This window comes from Oryzias latipes, chromosome 24 (assembly GCF_053564925.1).
Source record: "Oryzias latipes strain Hd-rR chromosome 24, Olatipes_Hd-rR_3.1".
Lineage (NCBI taxonomy): Eukaryota > Metazoa > Chordata > Actinopteri > Beloniformes > Adrianichthyidae > Oryzias > Oryzias latipes.
Genome location: NC_136260.1, coordinates 21930124 through 21957887, shown reverse-complemented (window position 1 = coordinate 21957887; position 27764 = coordinate 21930124). Strand labels below are relative to the sequence as shown.

At 41.7% G+C, this 27764-nt stretch overlaps 1 protein-coding gene across 5 annotated transcripts in view; it reads left to right on the top strand.

Moving 5' to 3' along the window:
• Positions 1 to 27764, top strand: part of runx2b (RUNX family transcription factor 2b) — a 45760-nt gene that overhangs the window by 7033 nt on the left and 10963 nt on the right. For 2 of the 5 annotated variants that reach the window (XM_023952691.2, NM_001104850.1), the window contains exons 3-5: positions 10174 to 10436; positions 11353 to 11509; positions 13088 to 13192. In XM_023952691.2, coding sequence (XP_023808459.1) covers positions 10174 to 10436; positions 11353 to 11509; positions 13088 to 13192 — 525 coding nt within the window. Of the gene's footprint in view, positions 1 to 9001; positions 9142 to 9578; positions 9775 to 10173; positions 10437 to 11352; positions 11510 to 13087; positions 13193 to 27764 lie in introns of those variants that run through there. The other 3 variants (XM_011491362.4, XM_078942344.1, XM_078942342.1) reach the window with 3 other exon arrangements.

Below are 27764 nucleotides of genomic sequence, written 5' to 3'. Positions count from 1 at the left end.
ATTTTTCTCTTGATCGCTGAGCTGTTCCAGTTTACACGCATTCAGTCCAATCACACTGCTCCCACCAGCATCTCCTGCTGATCAAAGAACATATACCTGCACTGATCCTCACCAGAGCAGCCTCTCCGTTTGGAGTTGGGTCCCGTCACTCAAGCAGACGGCTGCTGTCTTACAGTCTTCTGTTGTTGGTTTTTGTTGTCGCAGTTTAAAGTTTTCCCTCTGTTCACTCCATCTGGCATCTCTCCAAAAGGAGATAGGCTTCTTTTACCTGTTTTTTTTTTTCCTCTCCCCGTCTATCTCCTTCTTCTCCTTTTTGGACAGAGACCAATGAAAGGCAGTTTCCTCCTTTACTTCTCGTGGTGCTGAATGAGCAAAGGAGGATCCCTTAGGAGCAGGAATATTTTATTAGAGTCATATTTTGAACGCTTCTCTCCTCCTCTCATCTCATTTCCTCTTTTGTGATGGAGGTTTAGGATGCTGCATCAATTCTCTCTGAAAAAAAAAGGCAGGGGGGGGGCAGCTCAGGCATAGCAAAGATGATTGAAAGTCACAACTAAATGACAGGGTGGGAGCTGCGATCTGGTGAAATGCATTGTGTGGATTTTTTTTTCTTCATTTCTGCTTGGACTATTTTTTGGGGGGGGGGGCCCAGCGGAGATGGAGAGTCAATGCTCTAGAGATTCAGTCTGAGTACAAACGTGAAAATAGCACTCATGTTTTCTGCTGACAAACACCTTTAATGCAAGGCTGCAGGTTTTGTGAAGATCTTTTATTTTTATGATATAAACAGAAACAAAGGCGTATTGTACGTCTACTTCTTGGTTTGCCGCTCTTGTAAGATGAGGAAAAACAGAAACTTACACTGGAAGCGCGGATTCCTCAGAAGCACAGGAAATATGATAATTTACGGAACGCTTTTTTACATGCATATTTATCTCCATTGTCCAGCTGTGATTGCACACATGAGTACACCTGCGTTTTTTGCGTGCACGCAGACAAAGACCCAGTTTCGTGCATCACATAACACTAAATTGGGTCCCTCTGGTAAACAAGCCGTCAGAGGCTGCTGGGAGTCTTCACTGGGCCTCCAAATTACAGACAGGCTAACCAAAGTTCCCTTTAGTGGAGTTTACACACAAACACACCCACATGCATATGGGCCCATTATGTGCATTAAAAGAGGCGCACAATAAAAGAGCATTTAAGTTTTGGGGGCTTGTCCGTGTCACTGTTTCATAGACATAATTATCTAATCATTAATAATAAAAGCTAAATTTTTACTGATAAAAAGGTTTTACCGTTGGTGGTACTGCAATGTTTTATTGTGCTGTATTCTCAGCACTATAAGGCTGACTTAAAAGCCTTAATCAAAAACAAATAAATAAATGACAGAGGGCCCTGTAAGCCTTGGATTAATTTCCGGTTGTGTTTACTGATCGATTACTGCCGAAGCGATTTTTAGAGTGTTATGGTCTGTTTTTCTTACGAGTTCCAGACTAAGTGGGGCGTTCATGTGGATACGCTAACGTGGATAACGTGTCGTGGTCTTGGACTGTGGTTTTTATACCCGCTAATAACAAAATTGGACAAGAGGACCTAGCTGCAGACATTAACGTTCAGAACTGGAAGTTCTCCTGTGTCGCTTGAAAAAAAACGTTATTTTAACTGGCGACCATATGATTTTAATTTTAATTTAATTTTTTTTACTTTTCTCAACACTTTTGGGTTAGGGTTAGGATTCGGATCATTTGTAAAATTTTGTGTTCCGGCCAATGATATCAGGTGCCATCTTGTCTGGAGTCATGTCCCTCTCCAATTGAGAGTTAGCGTAGTCACAGTACCGTTTTTTTTAGCGTTATTGGTCTGTTTTTGAACGTGTTGTAAACAAGGTCAGGTTTTATTGAGGGATACGCCAAACACGGTTAACATGTAGATTTTTTTTTATATGTTCTATTTGCAAGATTGGGCAAGAGGACCTGGCTGCAGACATTAACGTCTGGTACCGGAAGTCCCCCTATATTGCTCAATAAAACCTTTATTTTAACTGGCGACCCAAAAGTTAAAATTATGCTTAACACTTTCATGTTAGATTTAGGGTAAATTGTATAATTTTCTCTTCCGACTGATCTTTTCAGGCGCTATCTTGTCTGTAGCCTCTGGGAGTTAGCATAGTCACAGTGATGTTTGTTTTAGCCATATTAGTCTGCTTTTTACGTGTTGTACTCTTTTGTTATGCTTAATGCGCCTTTTATATTATTACGTTCAAAAATAGACCATTGTTTGAGGGTGCACCCAATAATCCGGTGCGCCCTATAGTGCTGAAACTCCTATAGTTTCTTAAGTGGCCTTTAGTAGATTCTGAAAGCTGTACGTATAGTAATTGTTATTTTTAAGAACAGCGCCAAAACAAGCGCTCACATTTGGTAATGTAGCCTTCGTGAGAGAAAATTGGACTGAAAGAACCCCTCTAATTGCCAGTAAATGAGTTCTGCAACTACTGGGGACATTTTTCAGTCCCTAGAGAATGCGTGAGCGCATCAGAGTGATCTATGATGCCATAAAATCCAGTTAAAAATTTTAAGATGATCAGTGCTTGTGAAATTATTCACTATAAATCTCACTTCTAGAGTGTGCTCTGAAAAGACAATTTAATTGTCAGTTCAAGACCACATCCCAACAGCCCCATTGCCAGAGAGGGATATTTTACTGGCATGACGTACGATATTTCAGCTTCGCCGCAAAAAAGATTGTATTTGAAGGACAGAGTTTCACAATGTAAATGATGTTCCTCTTGGGACGCAGCAGTTGATGAGTCTGTAGTCAGGACTCGACCTTGTGAAGCTGGCGCCAGTCGAGGATCAGCTAGGGGGCAGAACATAGGCAAATTGTGGAAAATACGCGATCATATGGACAATAACGTCTCACCTGGGAAATTTTCCTCAACTTTTAGGATGCTGTCCATCACCGAACCAATCATTTTCCAAAAAAAAATAGAAATTCTTTTATCTGAAGACATGTTAGGCTGTGGGCTACAACGGTGATCTTTGTGTTTTTGTCGTTTTTGATCCACCTTCTCATGACTCATTTCTGACCAGTAGCTTAATGGGCTCAGAGTAATTATAGGCTAAGGTTAAAGGCAAATGCCAATCTCTGAGAGCGCTGCGTCAGCTGCCTCATCTTAGCTCTTTAACTCATTCGGCGCAGATGCAACAAGCAACACCTCTCCAGATTCCCAAGCCAAGACTTCTTGGGGCCATGTTGACATATGAATGGTTTGGAATTCAAACTAGTAGTTACAGCTCCAGGTTGCAGAGTTCAGGCTGAATGTTTTGGATTTGCTCCCAGCTGGACTGTGTTCAGAAAGAGATCAGGAAAATGAGAAAACACTGAGAAGTCGAGCGCCTTCGCACGCTGCACGCCCATCACAGTGAAGGCTGTCGCTGCCTCGCCGCCTCACTTTTCCTGATGAGTCTTGACTCATTGCGGGACACATTAGCTTGAATTTGTAACAGTTTTCTGGACTGATTACCCCCCAGAAATAAGGCAGCAAAGCTACACTCCATCTTTTTGGTATTCTCGCTGCAACTAGCAGTAATTTATCTCCAAATGGGATATTTCCAGACATGGGTTAACTCCATCCACAGCCATGGTTTATTGTTTTATGTCTGCGTGCAATTGAGCATCCATGACAGACATCCCCTCCCTCCCAACAGTCCCCAAATACCCTCCTACTTCATACATACATCCTTTTCCTCCTTCATCCAAGCCTGTCCTTCCAAACCGTATGACTTGAAATGGCAGAGTGATAGCTGAGAGCCCCGCCGCGACTGCAAGTCTGGGCTTCTGCTTGTCTCTTTCATTCTCTGCCTCTCCTGTGTGTCCTGAGCTCACATAAATCACACAACAGAGACAACAGAGTGAAATATCCCACTGTACCTCTGCTGTTGGTTTTACCTCGCATAATGACACGAGGCTAAATGGTCTCGGATACATGAGAACAGCATGTCTTGCAGATTTACTATAAATATTTTGATACTAGCTGGCTAGTTTGCAGAGAGGAAGTAGACCAGTGAAATACACAGAGGAAGAGAAATGTGTAAAGTGGTATGTTGGACTAACCCCAGTGTCTGTATTGTCTTTAGCACCAACGGTGGGTCTCGGTCCAAGAAAAATGCACTTTACAGGGTTTCTACTCCCAGCTGTGGTGCAGTACCACCCTGGGGTATGATGGTTTCCATCAGTGCAGGCCTTCAAGCTTGTCTCAGAGGAGTGGAAGTCACTGTTTGATTAATAGCACGATCAGGCATGATTGAAAGGCGCGTGTTTAGAAGACCTGCACAACTTCAAGGACAACCAGGAACCGAATGGAGGGAATTCAGGATTTTGAATGGTGTAACCAATGAAACAGCTTTAATGACACACTTTGATGAAAATTGTGTTTTTGGGGTTTCTAACATATTCTTGTGGCGTTTTTTCTGATGATGCTGGACCTGTATTAAGAAAAGGAAACTTAAAAATGACTTTCTGAGTATTTCTTTCCAAAATTTCTTTCCAAAAGCTCCATTTTGATGCATCCACTTGTTGGCGTCTAGATCTATCCATCTTCATTTTCTTTGTCTGAGCTGGAAGTTTCTTTTTATCAAAACTGTATGGCTTGATAGCGGAAATCTTGCTGCATATAAGCAGATGGATGGCAGGAAGGGGGAGCATTTCTAATGAGCTCCTGCCGCCCTGCAGAAACCATGTCCTAGAAATTGACAGGTTTTTAGATTTTGGCTAAAAACGACACAATTGTAATCAACAGACCACTTGGAACGCTTTTAAAATACCACAAAAGTTGATCGGTGTGTGACTGGAGATTTCTGACATCCTCCAGGCATGAAAGAGCCACCCAAGAAACCTCGTGCACACTTTCCACATCCAGTTTCAGTGCAGTGACAGCAGGTGGTGTGGGACACGTCAACATCTGAGGGTTTGCTGGCAGACGCACAAAGACTTCTCAGCTCCGCTCGCTCACATCTATCATTGGGGCTCTTTAACGGCAGCCTTCATCACATATTACTGCTTTATTTTCTCCTCTCCATCTTCCAGCCCGCAGAAGTTCCTTTCTTTGCTCCTATTTTAGGTACAAGTGATCTCAATTAGGGACCTCCACGAAGGCGCTGGGCGGCAGACAGTCAGAGCAATAAGAGCAGGGAGGAAATTGTCTTAGTACCCCTCCTTCCTCCCCTTCTGCCACAAGCAGCGAGCAGCCGCCCCTCCATCGCTTTTTGCATCAAACTCCACAGGAAAAGTCTCAGAATATCTCAAAGTCTGGCAACTTCATGGCGATTACACACAAAGGCACACCGCAAAGCGTGCTGTCCTCATCCCAACGGTTCGTGGTGATGTCACGGCTTTGGTCACAAACAATAATTAAGGGCTTAGCTGCGATCCTGGATCAGTGAGTGGATGTGCAGGTGAGGTCACAAGGGGAATAGTTTCTTTCCGTCGTCGTCCTCTTTACACAGTTTGATACCCAGAAAGCTGGTTTTTGCGGCCTGACTGGCTGGTGGCGATGATCTCTGGCTGGAGGGCTTGCTGATTTGTTTGCTGGCAGACCGTTTGGCTGCTTTGGCCTGCCGTACGTGGAAACATCCTGTTGGAGCTAAAAACCCTGGGTCTGCCGCTCCTTTGGAAAGCTGAAATTGGGTGTTTTGAAAATGCACAACTGTGAAATAGAGCCTAAATCCCCAAGTCTTTCGTGAATGTCTTTTTCCCTTTTGAATGATGAGAGCTCCGAATGCGCTCAAAGGAGCAAGAAAAGGGAACTTTTATGATATTTCTATAAATATTGCAGTGAAGTTCTTGCGTGAGCGGACATGTAGAGTTCTGTTTCTGCCTAAACTGATGCTGTCAGTACTTTTCCAGCATCATGTGAGCAAATCTAAAGCTTTTGCATGGTTAGTTAGCGTCAATTCACACACCTTTGCCCCTCCACGTAGGAAGGAGAAGCTTTTATTGCACGCTTGATATCCCAACAGGAAAATTTGTTGTAAAATCCCAGCTTTAAAACAAATAATTGAAAGTGAGCGGCAGAAATCCACTATTGCCATAAATCACCCAACGCACATCCTGCATAATGTGGTTTGCTGTGGTTCTCCTCTGCTAGTGACTTCTCCTACTGTGCAATGACTCCAAGCCAGTGTAACACAGTAGATGAATAATACCAGAGCCGAGAGAGACGATCCAGCTGTGCGCCAGGCGAGCTGCAGACCCGCTCGCATAGTTGAATAACTTTATGCTACGTTTGCCACTTCATCATATCTGTTAATACTAAGCAGGATCGCTCCAATATCCCCCCAAAATCCTTCACTTTTAATCAAATCTGCTCTGCTTGGAGTCATTCTGCCACTGGAAAGCAGGCAAAAAAAATGCTATTTTTTGATTCTGGCACATTAACAACCCCTCCGCTGTCTTTCCTGAATATCCAGAACATCAAACGATGGACTTCTACATGGGTCGGTCCAATACCTCTAAATGACAGGGAGCTAGACAGCAAGGCCTTGGTGTATGAAAGCATATCCTACACTACAGGGAGCTGGAAGACAGATGCTGGAAAGCCAAAGCGGAGTCAGATGGGACAAACACTCTTTGATGAGCTGAGCTTGTCAGGGCTGAAGTCACGACTAGTTTAAAGAGGGAGGGGGGTCTTTGGAGGCTGGGGTTGGAAAAAGGTTTCCTCTGATAGGACAACATAAAAAAGCAGATAAAATAGTTTGTTTAATGTTTAAGAGGACAACTTAAGATTGTCACAAATTAAAGTCTGAGAGCATTCCATTGTTGTCATTTCTGATATTTGATTTTGCCACAAACTTCTGAGCGTTTTCAACATACTTGTCCATGTGGAGGTTTATCCCTTCACTGCAGGGGTCTGCAACCTGGAGCTCCGGAGACACATGTCACTTTTTGACCCCTCCATTGTGACTCTCTGAAAAAAATAAAATAAGGCATTTTTAACTGTAAAGTAACAAACATTTTGTCGGATTTTTGTGTGCCACAGTAACTCAGTTGGAGGTCAGTAAGCACAACCAGAATTAAGGTGCACTAGATTATATGGCAAAAAGTTTATTTTTTAATGAATTCAAGGATTTTAAGAGCATCTTATGGTTCGAAGAATATATTAAAAGTCACTTGATTAGCTCTGATTTAATTTTGGTTAGTTAGATTTACACATTTCTGGCTGATTAAAGCAAAATAAACAGATTTTTTATAATCACTGCTGACATTCTATTTGCTACATTTTTTATTTTAAAGGAAAGTAAACCTGTTAAAACTGTTTGAAAAAAGGCTATTTTTTACTTTTTACTTATGTTTTATTTATACAAAAAAAGAACATTTATATTTATCCTGATAGTAACTATAATATAAATAAAAAACCCTTGTTTAATTTTTCTAAAGGTTGAAGTAAGATCTTGTGGCTCCAACTGAGAATGGCTGGTTGCAAACCGATGGGGAACAAGAATAACTGCCTTCATGGTTCTTCTTATCTACATTACAGATTTAATTACTTCTGTTATTATTTGTCTGTGCATAAATTCTTAGTTGATCTTTCCAAATCTTGGACAAAAAAAACTGCTGTTCTATATACTCGTGGAAAGGAAGCAAAGGTTTACCTTCCCCATTCAAAGATTCAGCGCCAGATGCGTGTCAGTATATTCAAGCTATTTTACTCACAAATATAAATCAGACTTTACAATATTAAAAATGTATTAAAAAGGGGGGGGGGGACCTAACCGAATGAAAAAAAATAACAACAAAAACAGCTGTGCCTCCTCGTCTATTTTGAAAGAGGTCTGAAGTGTCTTTGTCTTTAAGACTGAATGCAGTAAAAAGCCTGTTTTGGAGCAAAAAGGAACAACACCAAGTGGCAACACAGATGCTGTCGTGTGATGTGGCGGCACAGAAAGTCTCACTGGGAGACTAATGGGTGATCAGGGTGGGTGATGGGAGCTGGCTGGGATGTGGAGGCTCACAGAGGGAGGAGGATGCCCTCTACAGTATGGAGGAGACACACTAGGAGCAACTACACAGAAGTTGAAGAAAAATCCCCCCCAAAAAAGAAATACACATCTCACATTTTTATTAGGTTATTCAAGTAAAGAAATATTAGACTCCTAAGAAACTAAATTAGAATTTTTGTCTTATAAAATTAATTTTATTTTTGTAGGTGAAGAGTCAAAACAAGCTTTCAAAAGAAGATATTTGTTCTTATCTTTATTTGCTGTAAATAAAAAATAGTTAAGCTATAAAAGTCAATGAATTCCTCATTAACTTATTTTTTTTTAAATAAACGTTTCTGAAAATTATTTTCTCCCTTTTCAACATCGTTTAAAGTATTATTTTTTGCAACAAACATTGAATCCCTTTGCATAGTGAAAAGTGTGTGCAACTTTTTTGCGAATTCAAATGTACCCTTTTTACAATTGTTACAGAGAATAATTACGTTAACGTCCTTATTTACTGTAAATTATATTTTTTGGAAGTTGTGCTTGTTTGAACTTTTTTATGATAATTTTCTGCGACGAGAAAGATACTCAATTTGGTGCAAATGCTACAATTTTGGCACATTTTGAGAATATTGGAAGCAGAGTTGTCTGTCTGAAGTAGGACACCTGAAATGTGAGGACTGTCTGTGCTGTCAGGTTGAAAAACATGATAATTGGTGCGTAATTTGCATTGCAAAGCTGAACCCTGCATGGGACTCATCTTCCAGCGCCGAACTACAGGCCGCTTTCATTTTCTTATAACCAAACATTCGCATGTGAGTGTTTGAGAAACTGCGTGACGCCGAGAGGCGGGTGATTTAGGATCATTGGAAATCCAGATCAATTAAAGTCGGAATACCTGTACACCTGCGCAACAGCTCACCCCTGCGAGCGCATGAAACTCTACTCCAGCAGCTCTACCTGACTCTCCGGTGACTCACGCGCTTGCTCGCTCGCTCGCTCCCTCCTGCCTGATGGAGTGTGACTCACGTCTCACCGGGCTGGGTTTCTCTGAGAGCTCCTGCGAGCCGCGCGTAATGACACGCTCTGCCTGGAAATGACTGCGCGCTGCGTCAGGAGCGCACGATCGGTCCGGGGGAGCGGTGACATGTCGGTACGTACAGTAAACCCACCGGGAGAGGCGAGAAGAACAGCGGCTACCTAACGTATACATTACACATGCGCAGTTTATGATAGATTATGGCGGAGGGAATGGATCTGACTCCACACACCACGTGCTGGAGTCGCATCAGCGCAATAATTGCTGGGCGCTCGAGCTATATAAACCACAAAAAGCCACGAGCCCGGGAAACCCCAGCCTCTAACCACATTTACGGCTACTAAACGGGGTCGTTTTTTGCCCACTCCAGCTCACCGATCCTTTTTTTGTTTTTATCTTTCGCGGCTTGTAAACATTTTTAACCTCAAAACCAGATCGTGCGTCTCAACCGGAAGAATCGCAGAAGTGAATGTAGAAGTTTCAGGCGCCGTGGGATCAGAAATTGCCGCGTTGAGTTTTCTTAATCCTTTTTTTTTTTTACTTTGAACACTTTAGTGTGTTGTGTGTGTGTGTGTGTGTGTGTGTGTGTGTGTGTGTGTGTGTGTGTGTGTGTGTATGCGTGCACGCACGCATAGCCTGCGGGCTTGGAGAGCGCCTTTCAGATTGGCACAAAGACTTCAATGACGCACCTGGAGCGGCGCTTTGACTTTTCCCCAAAGGGAGACAGACAAAAACTTTTAGAACCATGTGGGTCGACTGTTCCTCTTCAGACCTGCCTTTTTTTGTAATTGTATACCCTTGCGCGTGCTCGGCCATTTATTTGATCTTATTTGAGTCTAGGTATGATCTGATCAACAGGACGCGCGGACTGATCCCCCGAGACGTTTTGAGTCAGAGCTTGTTTTTTATTTAAGAGAATGATTATTTTTGAATGTTTTTCTTGAAAGAGAGAAAAGTTTAATGTCTCTTGTTGGAGTTTGTTGTGGAGAGGGTTTTTAAAGCGCGCCGTGCACCACCAGAACCCAGTTTCCATTGGCGAACGCGCGGAGCGAGCCGCGGCGCGCAAAGTTTGAGACAGAAAGGAGGGAATAAAAGGCAGAGGAGCCTTTCTGATAATCCCCGCTGTTGTGATGCGAATTCCCGTAGATCCCAGCGCCACTCGGAGGTTCAGTCCGCCGTCCAGCAGCCTCCAGCCGGTCTCTGGGAAGATGAACGATGTGAGCCCCCCGGCCGGGCAGCCGGACGCAGCGGCGGCGGCGCCAAGGCTGCGCCCCCACGAGAACCGCAGCATGGCCGAGATCATAGCCGACCACCCGGCGGAGTTGGTCCGGACCGACAGCCCGAACTTTCTTTGCTCGGTCCTGCCCTCCCACTGGCGATGCAACAAGACGCTGCCTGTCGCCTTCAAGGTCAGACCTAATTGAAAAACAAAAAAATATTTTCTGTATATGTTATATTTCTATATTTGCATGAAACAAAAAACATGAAAAGGTCTATTAATTCTCCAGAAGTACAATTTCGATTAAAACTGCTCATTTAAGACTTGATTTAAATTAATAAATGTTATAATTAGCATAATTTCTTCTCATTTGACCGTAATATTTCTAGATTGATATGTTAATTAGGTGGTTTTATAATTAAAATAAGCAAGAAGTAAATTTAGTTTAACTGTATGGAAACATTGAATGGTTCCTTTTTTCCACTAAAAGCGATATTCATGTGATTGAGAACATTATGACACACTAGTGAGGTGTTAATGAGTGGAACCATTCTAAAAAGTAAACTTCTAAATTCCTTTTAGATTGATGGTTTTTATTATTTTGGGACTGTGCTTTTGAAGTCCTGACATTTATTTGCTCCCATGATATTTCCCAGTCTGTATAACTTCACACATATTAAAGGATGGATCAAAAACATTTAAAAGTGGAAATTTGTAGCTGTGAGTCTGCTGGCTTTGAATCAAAAGTAACACTTTCTAAAATATATAAGTGTAATTTAAACGTTCTTATAACTCTGTAATTATAGCAGCTCTCTGCAGGCCTTCTCGTCTCCTTTTATCTGCATCCAAGAATCTGAAATAACTACAGGCCTCACTGCCTTGCTTTTTTCTTTTATTTTGAAAAGACTTCCTTAATGATTTTTTTTTCTGATGTGCAATTCTTTTTGCAATTTTGCGTAAAATCCTGCAATGTAAAATGATAGAAGTGAACATTTAATGCAACATTTTCCCTTTTTTTTAATATATATCTTAAGGGCACAGAGGGGCAAAAATTTTAAAGTGTGTCCCAAACAACTAGTTTTTTTCTCCCTTTGTCTGCACGACAGGTGGTTGCCCTCGGGGATATACCTGACGGGACGGTGGTTACTGTGATGGCGGGCAACGACGAGAACTACTCGGCAGAGCTGCGAAATGCTTCGGGCGTGATGAAGAATCAAGTTGCGCGCTTCAACGACCTTCGCTTTGTGGGCCGCAGTGGCAGAGGTGAGGCCTTGAACCCTGCACCATGAAGAAGCTATTAAGTTCAGCGGTGGGTATTAGTGGCCTCATTCCTGAGGTGGTAACCACATAATCACCTCTCCACTGCTCATCTCCCAAGGTCTAAGAGGTGAATCATGCTTTCACCTCACTCTAGTGGTAAAATGAGGCTCCTGTGTGGTTTGACTTTTTATTTTTTTATTTTTTATTTTTTATGTAAAACCAGGTTGTTGTTTTTTTTACTTTAGCTGAGCTCCAACCTTAAATGACTTCTTCCTGCATCCTTTTTCTCACGTGATTCGCATCAGTTCAGGCTCATAAACATGTTGGGTGGTGTTGCAGCCCTGTGGCTGATCACTCTCTGCCCGCATAATCAGCCTGTCAAAATGAAACTAACCCCTGTTTAGTCTGAAGGCATTCCTCAGATGCTTGGCATCCCTAAGCAACACTTATGTCTCTCATCTCTTGCCCATAAATTATTTACTTTATTTACGGGTGACGCCCTCTCAACGTCTTCGGTTGGGGCTCTTTCCAGTTTGTGCAGAGGTGCTCGGGGATACCGGTACTCCGCTGCAGCTGTCAGGAAGTTGATGGAGTGATGGTGGGCGATCAGTTGCCTCGGAAACCTCGCGTGCATCCCAATTTTGCCGCGGAATCTGGTGACAGGAAGTGACACGAGATCCGGGGTGGATCGGGCTTCGAGGTGTCTGAAATGAACACCTGGCATTGACAGATAAGTGCAAGCAGAGCAAAGGATAGCATGTTAGAGGGCTAATAGTAGAAAGGATCTGGTAGTGAGGTGGCCAGGTTATTTTTAGAGAAATTGGAAGCTGCTGATAACATCATTTAACTTAATTGTCCAGGTGTTTTTAGTAAAAAATAAAAAAAAAAGAGCCAATTTGATTCCAAACTAAAAGTCTGCGTGGATTTTTGGTGCAAATCTCAGCTCTGCTTCACCCTTATGTGGGACACCTGTTGCAGCTATCTCCTGACTCATCTGTTGTGAAAGCCCTGTTTACGGTAAAGCGGCGGAAAAGGAAGGGGAGGGGGGGGGGGTGTTACATGAAAAAACTGAATGGACAGCTGCTCACTGGAGTCGCTGCAGCAAACCCTCCCCTCTCCGAACGCGCTTTCCGGCCTGTTGCCCCGGCTACGGGACGCGTCTGCATACTTCAGACGTTCGTGTGGCTGCTGACTTCGCTGCTGCCATCTGATTCACAGCATTCCTCACGCATGCACAACGGAATCGACACACTTGCACAGACAAGCGCTTCAAGCCCAAGGCAGCCACTGCTGGGGATTATCAAGAAAGGAAGTAACTATTAAAATGCCTCTCGCCCACGCACAGCATTGGACAATCATGTCCCGCCGGTCTTCTGTTGACTTCTGAAAAACATCCATTTGTTTTCCCCTCCTGAAGTTGTATTTTCTTCCTTTCTTATTGGCTTTTATGTGATCACAGACACACTTGTGACTTGGGGATGGTTTAAATGATGAATACCAGTCGTTGTCCCCGCTGATGACATGTCATTTAATGTTTTTTTTTTCTTTCTTTCTTCTGCTTCTTTTTTAATGTCACCACAGGCAAGAGCTTCACGCTGACAATCACAGTATTCACCAACCCACCACAAGTGGCGACTTACCACAGAGCTATAAAGGTCACAGTGGACGGGCCGCGTGAGCCCAGGAGTGAGTACTAATTTACATGCATGCAGTTTGCTTTGGGTAATATGTTTTCACACACACCTACCTTAATGATGATCCACTCCCAATCCTCTTGTCGTCTGTTTTCAAAGCGTTCCCAGTGGTCTTTTAAATACAAATACACTTTTTTCTTTAGCCCTAATTATTCTAGGACATACTTTTGTAGGAGTTCATTAAAAATGCACCTCTAAGTTGTGGGCGGGACAGTAGGCGTGGAGTAAGCCTTGCCCCCTTCCCATCATCCATCAGTTGACATGCTCTCCCGCTAGCTTACAGCCCCCTCAGACCCCCAACCTAACATTGCCAGTGCAACAAAAACGGCGAGCAATATTGGAGCTGTCCAGTCGTACAGTTTTGAACCAGATGCCAGCTTGGACGAGGAAGACCACGCTGTACATGGATCTATCTTTCTACAAGGATGCATCAGAACAGGGCGGGGCAGAGAGTTTATTTTCTACGTCACAAATACGCTTGCTATCAAACAGAATTTTATTGCATCCCCTCCTAATTCATAATGATTTGCGTAAAGAAAAATACTCGAAAGTGTAATTTTGTGCTAAAAAATGCCACACAATCAGGTTAAAAAAGCAATTTTTTATCATGTGGGTCTTTAAGGCACAAAAATTAGAGAGAGAAATAGCTAATTTAGTTGTTTATTGTTGTCTATTTTGAGCTCAAACAACTGAAAGAAGTTTAATTCTTTACAGAGTTGTTGAAAATGTGTGTACTGGCCCTTTAAATACATGGTGGGTGTGGCCCGCAGCCGTTGTAGCCAATGATGAAAGCCCTATTAAATCAAGGAAATTAACAAGAAAGGTTTTACTGGAAAAGGCAGGAAAACTGGGTAAACTGGTCATCAACAGAATGTTAATTAAAGATAAAGTTTTCGGAGGGCAGCTTGTAGGAAAAAGAGGAGGACTAAAGCAAAGTATTCCCCTAAGAGGTTAAACTGGGTAGTACAATGCTAGCATCAGCTTATTTTAACAGGGCATATAAAAGCAACAGAGGAGGAGAAAAAAAAACTTTATTATAGGCATCAGTGCCAACTGGTCTGGCATGCAGCTGTTTCTACAACCCTCCTCCCTATTCATAAAAAAAGAAGATATTCTCAAGTCTGAGTGAACAATATCACATCGCAAAACAATCCGCCTGCACGCCTGCCCTGTCACATATGGCACCAGGGCGCAGGGAGACTCCGAGGAGCCAGCAGACAGTGGGATTACTGCAGCCATCACTCTGCGCTCGCAGGAAACCTGCATGCGGTGCCAAAAAACGCCTCACACATCCACTCCACGCTCTTAGACATGCGCACCAAAACAAAAGACATATGCATGTCCTCCAGCACACATGTACTCACAGTCACCCCCCCCCCCCCCCCCCCCGTGCTCCACTCTTGAGCCATCTTATTTGATCAAAAGCATTTCCTGTGCATCTGCTGTCCCCCCCCTCAGATGATTTTTCAAACAAGTCCTGGTATTTGGTGGCGAGCAGATGGGAGTCGGAAGTGACTTTGTTTACAAAAATGAAGTCTCTGCGAAGTTGCAGCTCTGAGTTCATGTCCCAAAGAGAAAGAAGCAAATGAGGGGGCTGTTGAAGGTCTCTAACTTTGGTTTGGGGACAGTAGTTTCAGCAATAAGAGCGATGTCATCAGCATAACCTCTGACCTTCTTTCCTTTGCTCTTAAGCGCTGGCATAATTTTCTCTGAAACAGCTGCCAGAACACGTTTCCCTTTCAGAGGTCATTATGACGGAGTCGAAGGGTGGCAAAACACACATGTGCCCTTTTCTGCCACCCCCGACCTCCCCCAGGTCTCCATACGTGAACCTGAGAGCCCTGGCTGTCTCGACAGCAGATCGTATCTGTGAACCCGTCGTGGAACCGCTGGGCTTTTATTTTTTGTCAAACAAGTAGGTAATTAGGAGGAGCTCCTGTGGGGAGGGGCCGACAGGGGCCTTGGAGTGGACACACACAGGGCCCTTCTGTGGCACCTCGGTGCTGAAACACTGAACTGGTTCTCCAAATTAACACTAGGCTTCAGTGTAGGGGCTATTGCACTTCTAAGGGTTTTTGCTGAGCGGTGGGTGTCTGTTTCAGGAAGGACATTGTTGTTTGATGAGCCTCATGGCGTCCATATGAGTCCTCCCTCGGCGTCCCTTATCCGGTATCTGCATAGGAATAAAGAGGGACCACCGGAGAAACAACCAGAGAATCTCCTACGACTGTTCGCGTTAGTTATTAATTGCGTGGTAAGGGTGACAAATATTAGTGAGGTGTAGTTTAAAGAGCTGTGGTGTGAGGTTTACAGTGTGTGCGGCTTTTTCAGGTCCCTCCGGCCACCACGTGCTATTAGCGGGAGGCTAACTCGGTTTCTGTGGCTTGCATTGTACTTAATGGCTTGACAGCTCTTGGTTACTCTGTGGTTTGCCGCTGCATCAACAGCTGAACGAGTGTGCGGATGTGTGCGCCGCATGCATACAGGGTTGCAGGCATCTGTTTGTTCGGGGAGATATGATCTCTAAAGTGCATGCAGCATGCTCCTGTGTCCGCTCACATGCATGAAATGCTTTGCAGGCAGAGAGTGTGTGTAATTCATGCCATTAGTCTGGTGCAGTCGCAGTTCTGGTTTGGAGCAGAGCAAATAGGCCTCATTAAATGTCATTTTGAGCTAATAGACAGGGAGTGGTTGTTTAAACCAATATGCTTTTATAGGTGGTTCTGTCTCCTTTCAGCTGCTTCTGATGGTGGCTCTCGCCAGCTGAGACAAACTTCCTGAGTGATTATAACTGAAGCGTAATATAACACAATATACAAGGCTTTCTGTCCAAAGCCACTGTTCTCGTTAGAGTTCATTGATGACTAACGGAGACAGAAGGTGAGAAAATTCCCCTTGGCATCACGCACTTCTTCTCCTCTGCGGCGGTTTTTCTGAATCCACCGTCAGGTTGTTGGGCCTGTGCTTCGGTTCGGTTTTGGTTGAGGTGTTAACAAGTCTGTTGAAAAAAGGCCTGGTTACTTACAAGCCTGCTGCAGACGGTATTAGTGGTTCAGGAGATCCCCGTGCCAAAACCCAGCTGTTGTGATGAACATTTGTCAGACCCTCACACTCAGCCCTTTGGTTTACATCTGTGTTTATTCAGCATTATAAGACTTTTCTGCAATGTTTTTCTGAATAAATGTTGCTCAGATTGTTCGGCAGTGATCCTCACTGTTGCCAGTTTTGTCTGTATAGGGTCAGATGGTCTGAAAGTCCCACTCCGATCATCTTTTAATCAATTTTCAAAGTCTTCCCAGGGGTCTTTTAATTATGTTTTTGCTGTTTTTTGCTAAAAAATTAAAAGAAAAGTGTATTTTTCTATTGGCGGAGCAACCACACCCCCTGGCGCGTTGCTGATAGCTCGGAGCTTGTGGCCTACCCACCAAGTTCTCTAAGTCGCAAATAAACTTTTTTCTCCCCGTCTGCTCCTGATTGACAATTTGAAAAAAAGAAAAACTCAGTTCTGTTAGCCACTTATGTTCTCCATCATCAGAAAAACGCCACAAGAACATGTTAAAAACACCCAAAACACAATTTCCATCGGAGTGGGTCTTTAAAACGATGAAGGGGAAATGGAAACCACCCCTCAAACTAACAGTGATGGAAGGCTGCTTTGGAAAAAGTCGCTCAAAAGTGCAGCAAGAGACCAAATAATTTGACCCATTTTTTTCTATAAATACTTTGTAAAAATCTAACAAACCAGACTGTAAAACAATTCATAACTGTTTTTACAGCGTTCAGGGAAAGAAATATTGTATTTTAATCAAAGTGGAAATAATGTAGATTGATTTTCAGCTGAATGATTGTCATTTATTTGAGTGACAAACTTGAAAATATTATTTTGATGAACTTTACTGTTATGGTTTTGTCATTCAGGAAAGTTTAAAATCATCTCCAGCGGCATCTGCACACCTGTACCAGTTAAAGAAAAGACAAATTTTGTCATTTTGGGGGTTTATTTTACTTAAAAGGAAACATTGTCGTCATTTTTGAATGTCATTTAGTAAAAGTTGGTATGAAACAATAACAAGTGAGCTCAAAGGAAACCTAAAGGCCATCTTTCCATCTCTCTGCCTTCAGGCTCAGCGGCTGCTTTTGTTTGTGGATTCTTCACTGAGGTTTTGTTTCCGTTTAGCTACCACCATGCCTTCTTCTTTGTTTATTATAACCTAAGTTAGATTATACCAGCCCCATCTGAGCAGCTAAGTTTATTTTTCTTTTTCGGTGGCATCGCAAAAGTTGGCTCTAAATTTGCTCGATAATTTCAACAGGGATCTACGGCTGGTTGGTGGTTTGTCAAACAACAAAGTGGAGAAGCCAAAACATGGAGCCCATTATTGTTTTTACTCAGTTTGCTTGCTGAGGGAAAATAGAGTCTCTTAAACGAATTATGATGCTGAATCACAACCGTACAGGAGTTGTTGTTTTGTTGTCATCATGTACAGTAAAGGTCTCCGACCTCTTTCAGACCACAAACCGCTTTACAATATTTTGACGGACCAGGCGGAAGGGAGTTTCCTTTAGCTTTTAAAGGCCAAGGTTTACGTTCATCCTCTCTAAAATATCTGCAGCTGCTCTAAACTTTATTTCTTCACTACATTTTGTGAAATGAAATCCGGATTTAAAAAAAAAAAGTGAATCCATTGTTTCAGCAACTTTATTAGCAGCGTCTTCGTAACATTAATTTGCATTCACATTGAACGGGATTTGTTAGGGGCTTCCAGCTTCAGTGTAAAGTCAGTGTACAGATGCAGTCAGAGGTTCTGCAGCGGGATTTGAGCGCAGCATATGGATAGTTACAAAATATGAACTTTGGCGGGACTGCAAGTCGTCAAACTGGGTCACAGAGAGATGGAAGTACCGCTGAAAGTGGCCAACGTATCTTCCATGCATTATAGAAGAGTTATAAAGTCAATGCTCCCATGTAGCGATGAGGCTAACCTTAGGCGGTAGCTCCTCCCACTTACGTCTGGAGCGTCAGGTTTATGAACACATTTTTGGACAAGCAGCAAATTTGACGCACGAGTAGCATTTGGTTTGAACGCATCATTAGACAGCCAGTTGCAGAATATTCTGCATTATTGTTTTATATTGTTATTATATTAATTATATTCTGCATTATGTGGGAGCAACTGTCACGTTAAATCCATATATTAAGAGTGAAAACTCCTGGTGCAGCTTTCTTTTATTTTGAAGTCAAAAGAAACTTTAATATGTTTGTTTTTTGTTAACGTAACCAGCTTGGACGTTTCAGTAGTGGATTTATTTTTGACACTTGACAGAGCAGCTTGACATACATCAAGAATCAGTTAGATGTGCTGGAGAATCCAGCGGTTTTTCAAAATAAAACCTCCTGCAGAATCAGATTGTGAATAAAATGGGACAAAATTGTTTATTTTATTTTTTTATTATCTTTTCCGTACCGGTCCGCAGGCCAGGTGTTGGTGTCCACTGATGTACTTTATAGTTTTATTAACCATAAATCATGTCTTAATGGTAGTGAAAAGCTCCTATTCCCATTTGCCAGAACATGAAAGTGTTTAGATGCTGTGAGGAGATGAAATTTCATTTCCACGAAGTTCCTTTATGTGTGCATATGATCGTTCTTCTTAAGGAACTACCTCAAGCAACTGGTCCCAAAATAGAACAAACATTTACTCAGTATTAGTGTAATTACAGAGGATTTGGAGAGAAAAAAAAACAGCACTACACGAATCAGCCTTTGGTAATAAGAGCTGGACAAATGAAACTCACCAAAACATCAGGCGGAAAAGAAATCAAACGAAAGGGGGAAGGAGGGGAGACAAGAGAGAAAAAATACTTAAGGCTTTTCCCAAGGCAGCCAGTCACTTGAATGTCTCATGAAGTTCCTTGAAGAGGTGCCAAAGCCTCCACAATGCATAACAGAGTTATTCACAGGGACGGCGAGACAAAGAGGAACACAGAGGACTATGGAGGCTGAAAGTGAATCATAAAAGGAGATAATGATGAAAAGACAAAGTCTGGATTTGGTTGGCCCCGAGCAGCAACAAAAACATCTTTCAGATTGGCTCTGCCCTGTTCTGGATCAAAACACTTTAATGTGAGCAGAAAGGTGCAGAGGAAGCCTGCCTGAAAACCACACACAAGCCAAACTGTGTGTTTGCTCTTTAAACTTTGTACAGTATTGTACAAATGTGTATAAAGTGTGTTTGCATTCAATAAATGCACGGCCCTTGGGAGTTGTTGTGTAGGCCTAGTGTGTATGGAAGTGTGCGTGTGTGTGCTTTTTCCATGCCTGGCGAGCTTCCTCCAGGCGGGAACGCATGGACCACACAGACGGTTGGCAGGGCTCCACCACAGATTGGCTCCTTTTCTCTCGACTTCTTGTATTTTTTTTTTAATGCTAGCTGCCTCGTCTCTCACACCTCCTCGAGTTTTTTTTTCCATCTTTTCTCTCTTTTTCCTCTCCAATTCTTTTTTTAGTCTCTCCCCTTCTTTTCTTTCAGACCCCCATGGCAGACAGGCGTTTGGCCGTCATCTTACGGCACCTTAAAATAATTCACTGTACAAAAACAACATGGCTCCCAATGAAAGAGGTGAAATATGGACTGAAAACTTCTGGTTCAATGAAATGACTGAGATTCAGCTCCATGAGCAAAGACGGAGATGAATCAGCCAGAATTACCTTCAGCTCATTTAAAGACCAAGACATAAAATCTCATTTATCCTTTTTTCCATTAATCATGGATTTTCTAGCAGTTTCCGAGTCATTGAGTCACAGAGGTTCCTATCATTGAGTATGTGGCAGTGGTTGAATAATGGAGAACAGATCAGCACACTGGAAGGATGACTATATTTAGTTTATTTCATGACAGAAATCAACACGTTTGCATGGTCCAGCTTTAAAACAAGGGATTTGTCTGACTTTATTTGGCAAATTCTTCAAATTTTGGTTCAGAGGTAGATGATGGTATAGACATTTAAAATACAGAGAGAGACAATGGGGCCTCCAAACAAGATTTGACTTGTTTTCCTGATGCTTTCAGCATCTGGACCATTTGAAGAAAATATGGAGGAAAAAAAGTTTTTGCACACAAAAACTCAAATTTCAATAATTAGACAACTTCTGATGAAAACTGTGTTTTTTACATGTTCTTGTGGCATTTTTCAGATGACAGAGGATATATATGAAGAAAGTTTGTCTTTATCAAAATTGATGTGTATCAGGAAAACATGAAAATTAGCTTATTTGTGACATCGAAAATATGATGCCCTTTGGGGGGGGGAGGGGAAGGGGGCGGGGTCGCTCCCACCCACAACTTAGAGGTGAATTACATTTCTAATGAACTCTTGCCGCTCTGCAGAAACTAAGTCTTAAACGAAAATGGCATATATTTCTAAAAAAAAGTTGTCTTTTTGTTCAAAAACTACATTTTCTTGCTTCTCGTATATGAAAAAACTCTAGTTGTGCTTACTGATGTGGAAGCGAGTTTGAGAGGCACACGGTGCTCTGTCATATTTTATTTAACGTCTATAATCTATATCTGTTAGGTTGGTTGTTGCAGGTTACGTCCGAATTCTCTCACTAACTACTAAAAAATTAAATTGCGCAGTCCTATCTAGTGCGCTGGATTTTAAAAGCAATTTGAACATCATGCTCACTTCTTTTTTACATTTTTTTTTTTTTACGGCAAATATGATGTCACCGATTTCATAAAGTAAAAACCAAATCTAAACGAGCTTTTTACAACGACTATTTATGAATACATTGTGTTCTCATGATATAATCGCTGGTTTATTTAATCCAATTTCTTTGAATACTTTTTGGGTTTACTTTTTTTTGTTTTGTTTTTTTTGCAAAAATTGTTTAGACGCAATGCATTGTGGTTCATGTTTGCCACTCTAGTGAGCATCGATGCACTCTGGTTATTTTGCAGAGACTTCTGGGAAATTTCTAGGGCACTCTGTCAGGCAATTGTGGATTTGGACAGCACTACAAAATGGCAAACGCACTATTTAGTGCACTCTGTGGGGAGTGGTGTAGGAATTCAGATTCAACCTTAGTTATCGTAAATACGCTAGGGCGGCTAATGAGTAGCGTGTTGCAAACAAATTCTAGAGTTACTGTGAATGCAATTAATAAGGTCTGAATTCTTTCTGACTCTTTTGTCTCGCTTAATGCGCCTTATTGTTCGGCGAGCCTTATGTCCAACATATATTCAAAAATAGACACTGAGAAACCACTGGGAAAGCTTTCAGAATAGCCTGGCATAGCTTTAATGCTACAAATGATCTCTTAATATATATATATATGTATATTTTTTTTAGCACGACCCTAGCTGTAGATTAGTATTTCATGTTTTTGCAGGACTCTGCTGTCTTCCTGCTGGCTAAATCTTATTCTATTGCTTCTGCATGGATAGGAGACACATAAATCTTTGTGTATTACTTTTGGAAAGAAAAAGAATAATCCTGGGTTTCAATATTTGTCCAGAAATTATAGCTTTTTCTCTTCTTTTTTTTTAACCTCTGGAGCCCGAAAGATCTGGAAGTGTGCAGTGATAAAGCAGCCCTGTCATGGGAAAATCTAACTTAAGCCATTTTGTTAGCTACAAAAGCCATAGGGTGTTTGAGGGATACCGTATGCCAGGACGTATAAAAGGAACTGCTAATCATTTGTAAGAGATCTTTGTGCTAAATCTCAGATTCAGTCTGGAGCTGTCATTAATCAATGACAACTTATATTTTGTTGTCCAACTATTTTTCCTGACTGCTATCAGATTTGCTGCTATCAGCTAAATCCAGACTTATTTGTCTAGGCAGGCTCAAGTAATACTATAATAGGATCAGAGCTCAACTTTCTGATTTAAGATAACAATCTGCAGCAGGGTTGTTGCAGACTCCTTTTTAATTACTGTGCTTTAGTTCGTATGTAAATGTGAAAGTGTGTATAGTGATGCTCTTAAGAGGTCTGTGTGTGTGTTTAAGTTGCTCACATCTGGTCTGAATCTGTCCGTGTTTCCGGCCGCCTGGGCAGGGAAGTGGCAGGCGCTATCAAAAATCTCCACTGTTTTCACAGGGATGATGGGAATCAGAGGGACTTTCCCTTAGGCAGCGAAATCATCCGCCTTTTCCCGCTCCTTTAAATACCCCCGTTTCATTCCCTCGCCCGCTAGGGTTCCGATAAAACAGCGGAGACGTCTTGTGTTTGGCAACTGATGTCTTTTAAAAGGTGTAATTAACTCACGAAGAACTGTATTTACTGTCAACGCCCGCTAAACTAATGGACCTGAGGTCTGGCTGTTTGGAGAGTGGACCTGGACGCAGTGGTTGACATGTACATTCCAGCAAGAGACAAAAAAAGAAGTGCCTAGAGGATGGAGAAGCAACTTGTGGCCAAAAGTTCACTGGTTTGATTCCAATGCATTGGTGTACATCTTCAAGTGTTCCTAATTGGCATCTAATCGCCAAGTTCCCCTCAGGTGCATCACCTGGTAGTGTCTTCTGCTCCACGCAGAGACTGAATAAAGAGACAAATATCAATTTACTTTATTATAATCTTATTAAAAATTGACATACATATGTACTTTTTTTTGCCTGAATACTGGAAAACTGAGCCTAAATGGGCTCTAAAGCAAATGGTTGTGAAACCCAGTTAAAACTTATTAAAAGCTTGGTTTCTTGTACACTTTTAAACTCTTTTTTAGTCCGTTTTAGCCAGTTTGCAACCATTATGGGGTATTTTTCCTTAAAACATTCCTCTTCCATAGGAATTTTTGTAAATGAACCCAAATCATGCACAATCCTGATCCCCATGCCCAAGATCTGTCTTCCAATTAACTTTTTTCCCGTAAATTTGCTGTTTGCAGATCCCTCATTAGATTGCAAACATGTTAATCTGCAGGATTCGTTTCCAAAATGCATCAGGAAAATGTAGACTTTTATTTTGAGGTGTGGGTTTTATTCCTTTGCAGAAAAAAGGGGCTTTTCTGTTGGGTAATTCTTGATGGTTGTTTACGTCTATTTTTGGTGTTTTTTATTTCACTTTTATTAGTGGTATTTGAAAAACACCACAAGTTCTTGTCCTGGATGGACTGTCCCACCCATCAGCCTATAGGGAACTTGTTTAGCAGCACTACAATGGACATCAATACAAAAGCTGTATACTTTAGCACTTCAGAATTGACTAATGGTAGTCAGAAATCTATTGTAGTTTTAATAAGACTTGCTGTAAAATACTGTTATTCTTCTAGAAGTGCTGCTGCTGCTTACTGCTTACATTTTGGGTAAAAATGACTGAAAGTGTGTCTTGAAAAAAGGAAACGGGAGGCAAATTTAAGCAGTTTTAGTTTGTGTGTAAAGGCTGGCTTTAGGAAGTGGATTGCAAAGGTAAACACACATCACCTGATACACCTGGGGGGTATTACAGAAAGCAGGTTATGCTAGCTCCCACAGTAAGTTTGAGGCTAAGGAAGCGGATAACCTCAGCTTTCAGTTCCAAAAATGGAGGTATGTTTCAGGGTATGTCAAGTTGCCATAGCAACTTGACATACCCTGAAACATACCCTGGTCTGGAGCAGGTTTAGTTGAAGGTTAGTTTTTTTTTCAGAGAGGTGAAGCAGCATGGCGTGTCCATTTGAAGATGATTTAGTGGATGAAGAAGCTCAGATTATACTTTTTCCACCGTGAGAGGGTGATAAGATCACATATGGATGTTGGAAAGATAAACCTTTTTACTTTGATCTAACTTAATTATTTAATTCAGTTAAGATGAATTATTTTATTAGTTAAGTTAGCTTAAAAATAGCACGTAGTTACCAGACAGTTATTATACTTTGATTCAGATTAATTCAATTAAGTAGGTGTAACTTTGGTGCTGCTGTTAGATCGGCACCGCAAGGAGTTGTGGGATACCATTCCCTTTGCCTGTCTGGACGGATTTGGGTTTAAGTGTGGGTTTTTGACCAAATGAGTTTAGTTGTTTTACTGTTTTACAGTGTTTTGCCCAGTTATTTTGTCCTACTATGCTTAAGTCTGCACCATGAGTGAGAGGGAGGAAGAGGATGATGAATTTATACAGCACACCTACTGTTAACAAGTGTAATGACAATGTCAGAAAATTGGTAAATGAATGTATGTATGAATGCATTTTGTGTATATTGTTTCTTTCTTTTTATTGTTATAAAAATGAGTATTTCTACCAGCTCAAACTTAGACATATGAGAGTTCAAGAATTATAATAAATTAAGATGGAAAAAATATTACCGGGTAATTGAATTGGAGTAATATGACATTTAGTTAAATCAATATGTAAATTTGAATCGTATAAACACTAATTAAGTTTTATAGACGTAAGAAATTAGGTTGAATACATTTACTCCAGAAATCGGTGATCCATTGAGAATGTCTTTATGTACCTGCTGTGCACGTGCATTAACCCAGGGTTACCAAGTGGAGCGTAATGACTCTAACTCATATCCGGTCTTTTGGAACCGACACAACCCGTGTAAGCAAGTTCAGGCGGATTTCAGCCAGAGTTCAGGGTTAAAGTCAGGGTAGTTTAAACATGCTTTCTGTAATACCCCCCTGATGTGTTCAAACATGTGAGCTTGTTTTGACACTCCATTTCTAACAAAGGCTGACATGTCATCAATCCAATTCTGGTCTTTGTTATTTTTTGTAGTGTAGTGTTAATAGCTTTTAACTAAATCATTAGACCCATCTGGCTACTCTTTCAACGATAATTACACTTTTAGAAAATGACTTAGACTGTGTTTGGTCACAACTCTTTCAAATTTACAGCAGGTGCTGCTGTTGGCCCCTCCCACATCCCTAGACTTTACTGTAACCAGGAATCACAGGCTCACAAGCTATTGCTGTCCCCCCTAGCTATGCGCAGAGCAGATGTTCACTCCCTTGTTAAAGCCAATCCATTGCCTTTAACCTTGACCTTTGCAGAAAATGGCAACAAAATTACCTTTTTTTGTAGATTATCTTTAAATTCTGCGGCGGTGACGTCACAGGAAGCACAAAGAAAATCTCTTGTCTTTAAATACTGAGCTAAAAAAACAGTATCACCATTATTTATGGTGATTGACTTGGGTTCTTTTTTTGAGGCTTTGTTTGGTAACAAAATAAAATATTTTAATTTCAACCAGTAACTACTAACATAGCAAGTTACCGAAAAGTTGTCCGTTAAGTTCTACTCAGATTATCTTTTTATCTATTTTAAAAAGTGGTCTAGTGGTCTGTCAATAGTGATTACGTTGTTTTTAGCCAAAAATCTTTGTTTTTTAAATGTCATTTTCAAGGACATCCAGAGAAAATTGCCCTCTGCGTTGTGGGCGAGAGCGTTGGCTACCCCGTCCCCCCTTCCCATCACCCATAGCTGAGAGCTCCCTCCGTTTACTCCGTCTCCTGCTAGCCTGTCCAACGCATATTCTACGTCACAGATACGCTCCTTTTCCAACTGCAATTTTTTTTTTGTTACAACAATTTGAATAACTCAAATTTTTTTAGCTCAATTTTCTGTATGCATGTGTCCACCATCATGAAAAATACCACAAAAACATGTTAAAAACACCATTTTCTTTAGAGTTTGATAGTTTTGTTTACCGCTTTGAAAAACGAAATCATTCTTATAAAAAAAAACATAGTTACCATTTTAAAATCACCTTACGCGCTACATGTCTACTTATACTTCATGATTAAATCCAGTCTAACTGCTTCACCAGTCAGATTTTGAGTCTGCATCGCCTGACTGCTTCGACACAGAGCTCTTAATTTACTGGTCACTGGGGTCTCTTCCTCTCCATGTGTCTCCTCCCCCCTTGTGTCTGTCCCCCTCATCTTTCTTGGAGTCCTATTGCTATTTATTCCCATCACTAGGAGACTGGTTCTGCACAAAGCCGGCACTGTGTCGCACAGCTTTTTTTAGAACCCAAATCCAGTCTGGTTAAAATGGAAAGGCTATGATTGACTGGGCACCGCTCACAAAGAGCCATGAAAAATGCCAAAGAGAGGCACAAATTATCCTCAGGAACCTCTGGGAACTGTTATTAATGAAATGTGGACATGAATTATGTTCTTAATGCCCTCTTTTTTTTCAAGTTGCCGCAGTTACTCCACACCACAGCAACAAGAAGCGGAGATTGTCTGTTTATTTTGAGCGGGGTGATGTGAGTCCGGTAACGTCACTGTAATAAAATCATGCCCCGTCTATCAGTGACTCCTTCTCCGAAATCTAATTGCACTGCAGCAGCTTTGTTCCAGAGTACATTCATTTCTATTGAAGAATGAGCTGGTTTTAAATAGCATTTCTGAGGCTGGAATATTGTTTTGTTGCACAAGTGGAGCATGGCAGAGCGGTTTTAAAAGAATTCCACCTTTGTCATTTTTTTTTTTACATTTATTTGACGATTACAATGACAGTAAAGAGTCTACAGGAAGACAGAAAGCTGTGTTTGACATACAACAAAGCTCAGCACTTTTCACTAAAACGGTCTTTGATCTTCACAGAGATGCTTTTGGTGATGACTTCTTTTGAAAGAGGCTCTTGTCTCCCTCCGCCTTTACCCTGTCCTAGGTGTAGTGCCAGGCTTTTGTTCCCAGCCTCGGTTTCAGGCAGGTTGGCCAGGATTGTAAAGTTGCTTCTGCCGGAGCCAGCTGGAGCTCTGCCAAACGCAGCAGGCGTTTCAGCTCCGCTCTGCGTGATATTTACTCTACCGCCTTTTGAGGGGAGCTAGTGCAAGACCAGACAGAAGCACTGACACAGTTCTGTGTCGGCGTTAAAAAGAAGTGTGTGTCCACAGGTCTGTCACTCTGCCCCGCCCTAACTCTTTCATTTGGAGCCAGTCAGCCATTAGGGCAGTGCTGGACTCAAACACTTGTTTGTTTTGTTGTAGTGTTGGATTACAAGTGTGTAAATTGGTCAAGAATCCGGCAAATAAAAGCCCTGCGATCCCCAGCTAAGAGCTGCTGAAGGAAAAGGGGCAGAACATCCAGGATTTGGCTCTGGTTCTGATTCCTGTGGGGATAATGGGTCCATGTCGTGAGAGGCTGTGTTTAGTTCAGGCTCCTTCCTCAGGTTAGAATGGATGCAACCTTTTTAGTCTGTCTACATCTATCGCTCTGCTCCATTTTCCTGTCATGCAAAGTGATGGAACAAACATTTGCCTGAATTTTTTATCAATTCAGAGGATGTAGCATCCCGTTCCCTCCTTTCACTGGAAGTCGATAAAGCACGAACCACTTCTTCTTTTTGTCATTTAAATTGATGTAGTGCAACTTTAATTTTTTTAAGAACCCAGAGAAAATCTTACAATGCATCACTATCTCTGTTACAGAAATCTGTTTGAGAAAATGTGTGTTTTTATGTGTTGTAATCATAATTTCTCTTTGGGATTATCCGAAAACCAAACCAGAACTTAGTAAAACAACAGCTCAATTCCAGAAGCTAAAATTTTACGTTGGCTTTTTGAAATTGAAATTTTTTGTTTGGAAATTTTTGTTGCAAAGGCATGGACAAGAAGAATGGACAC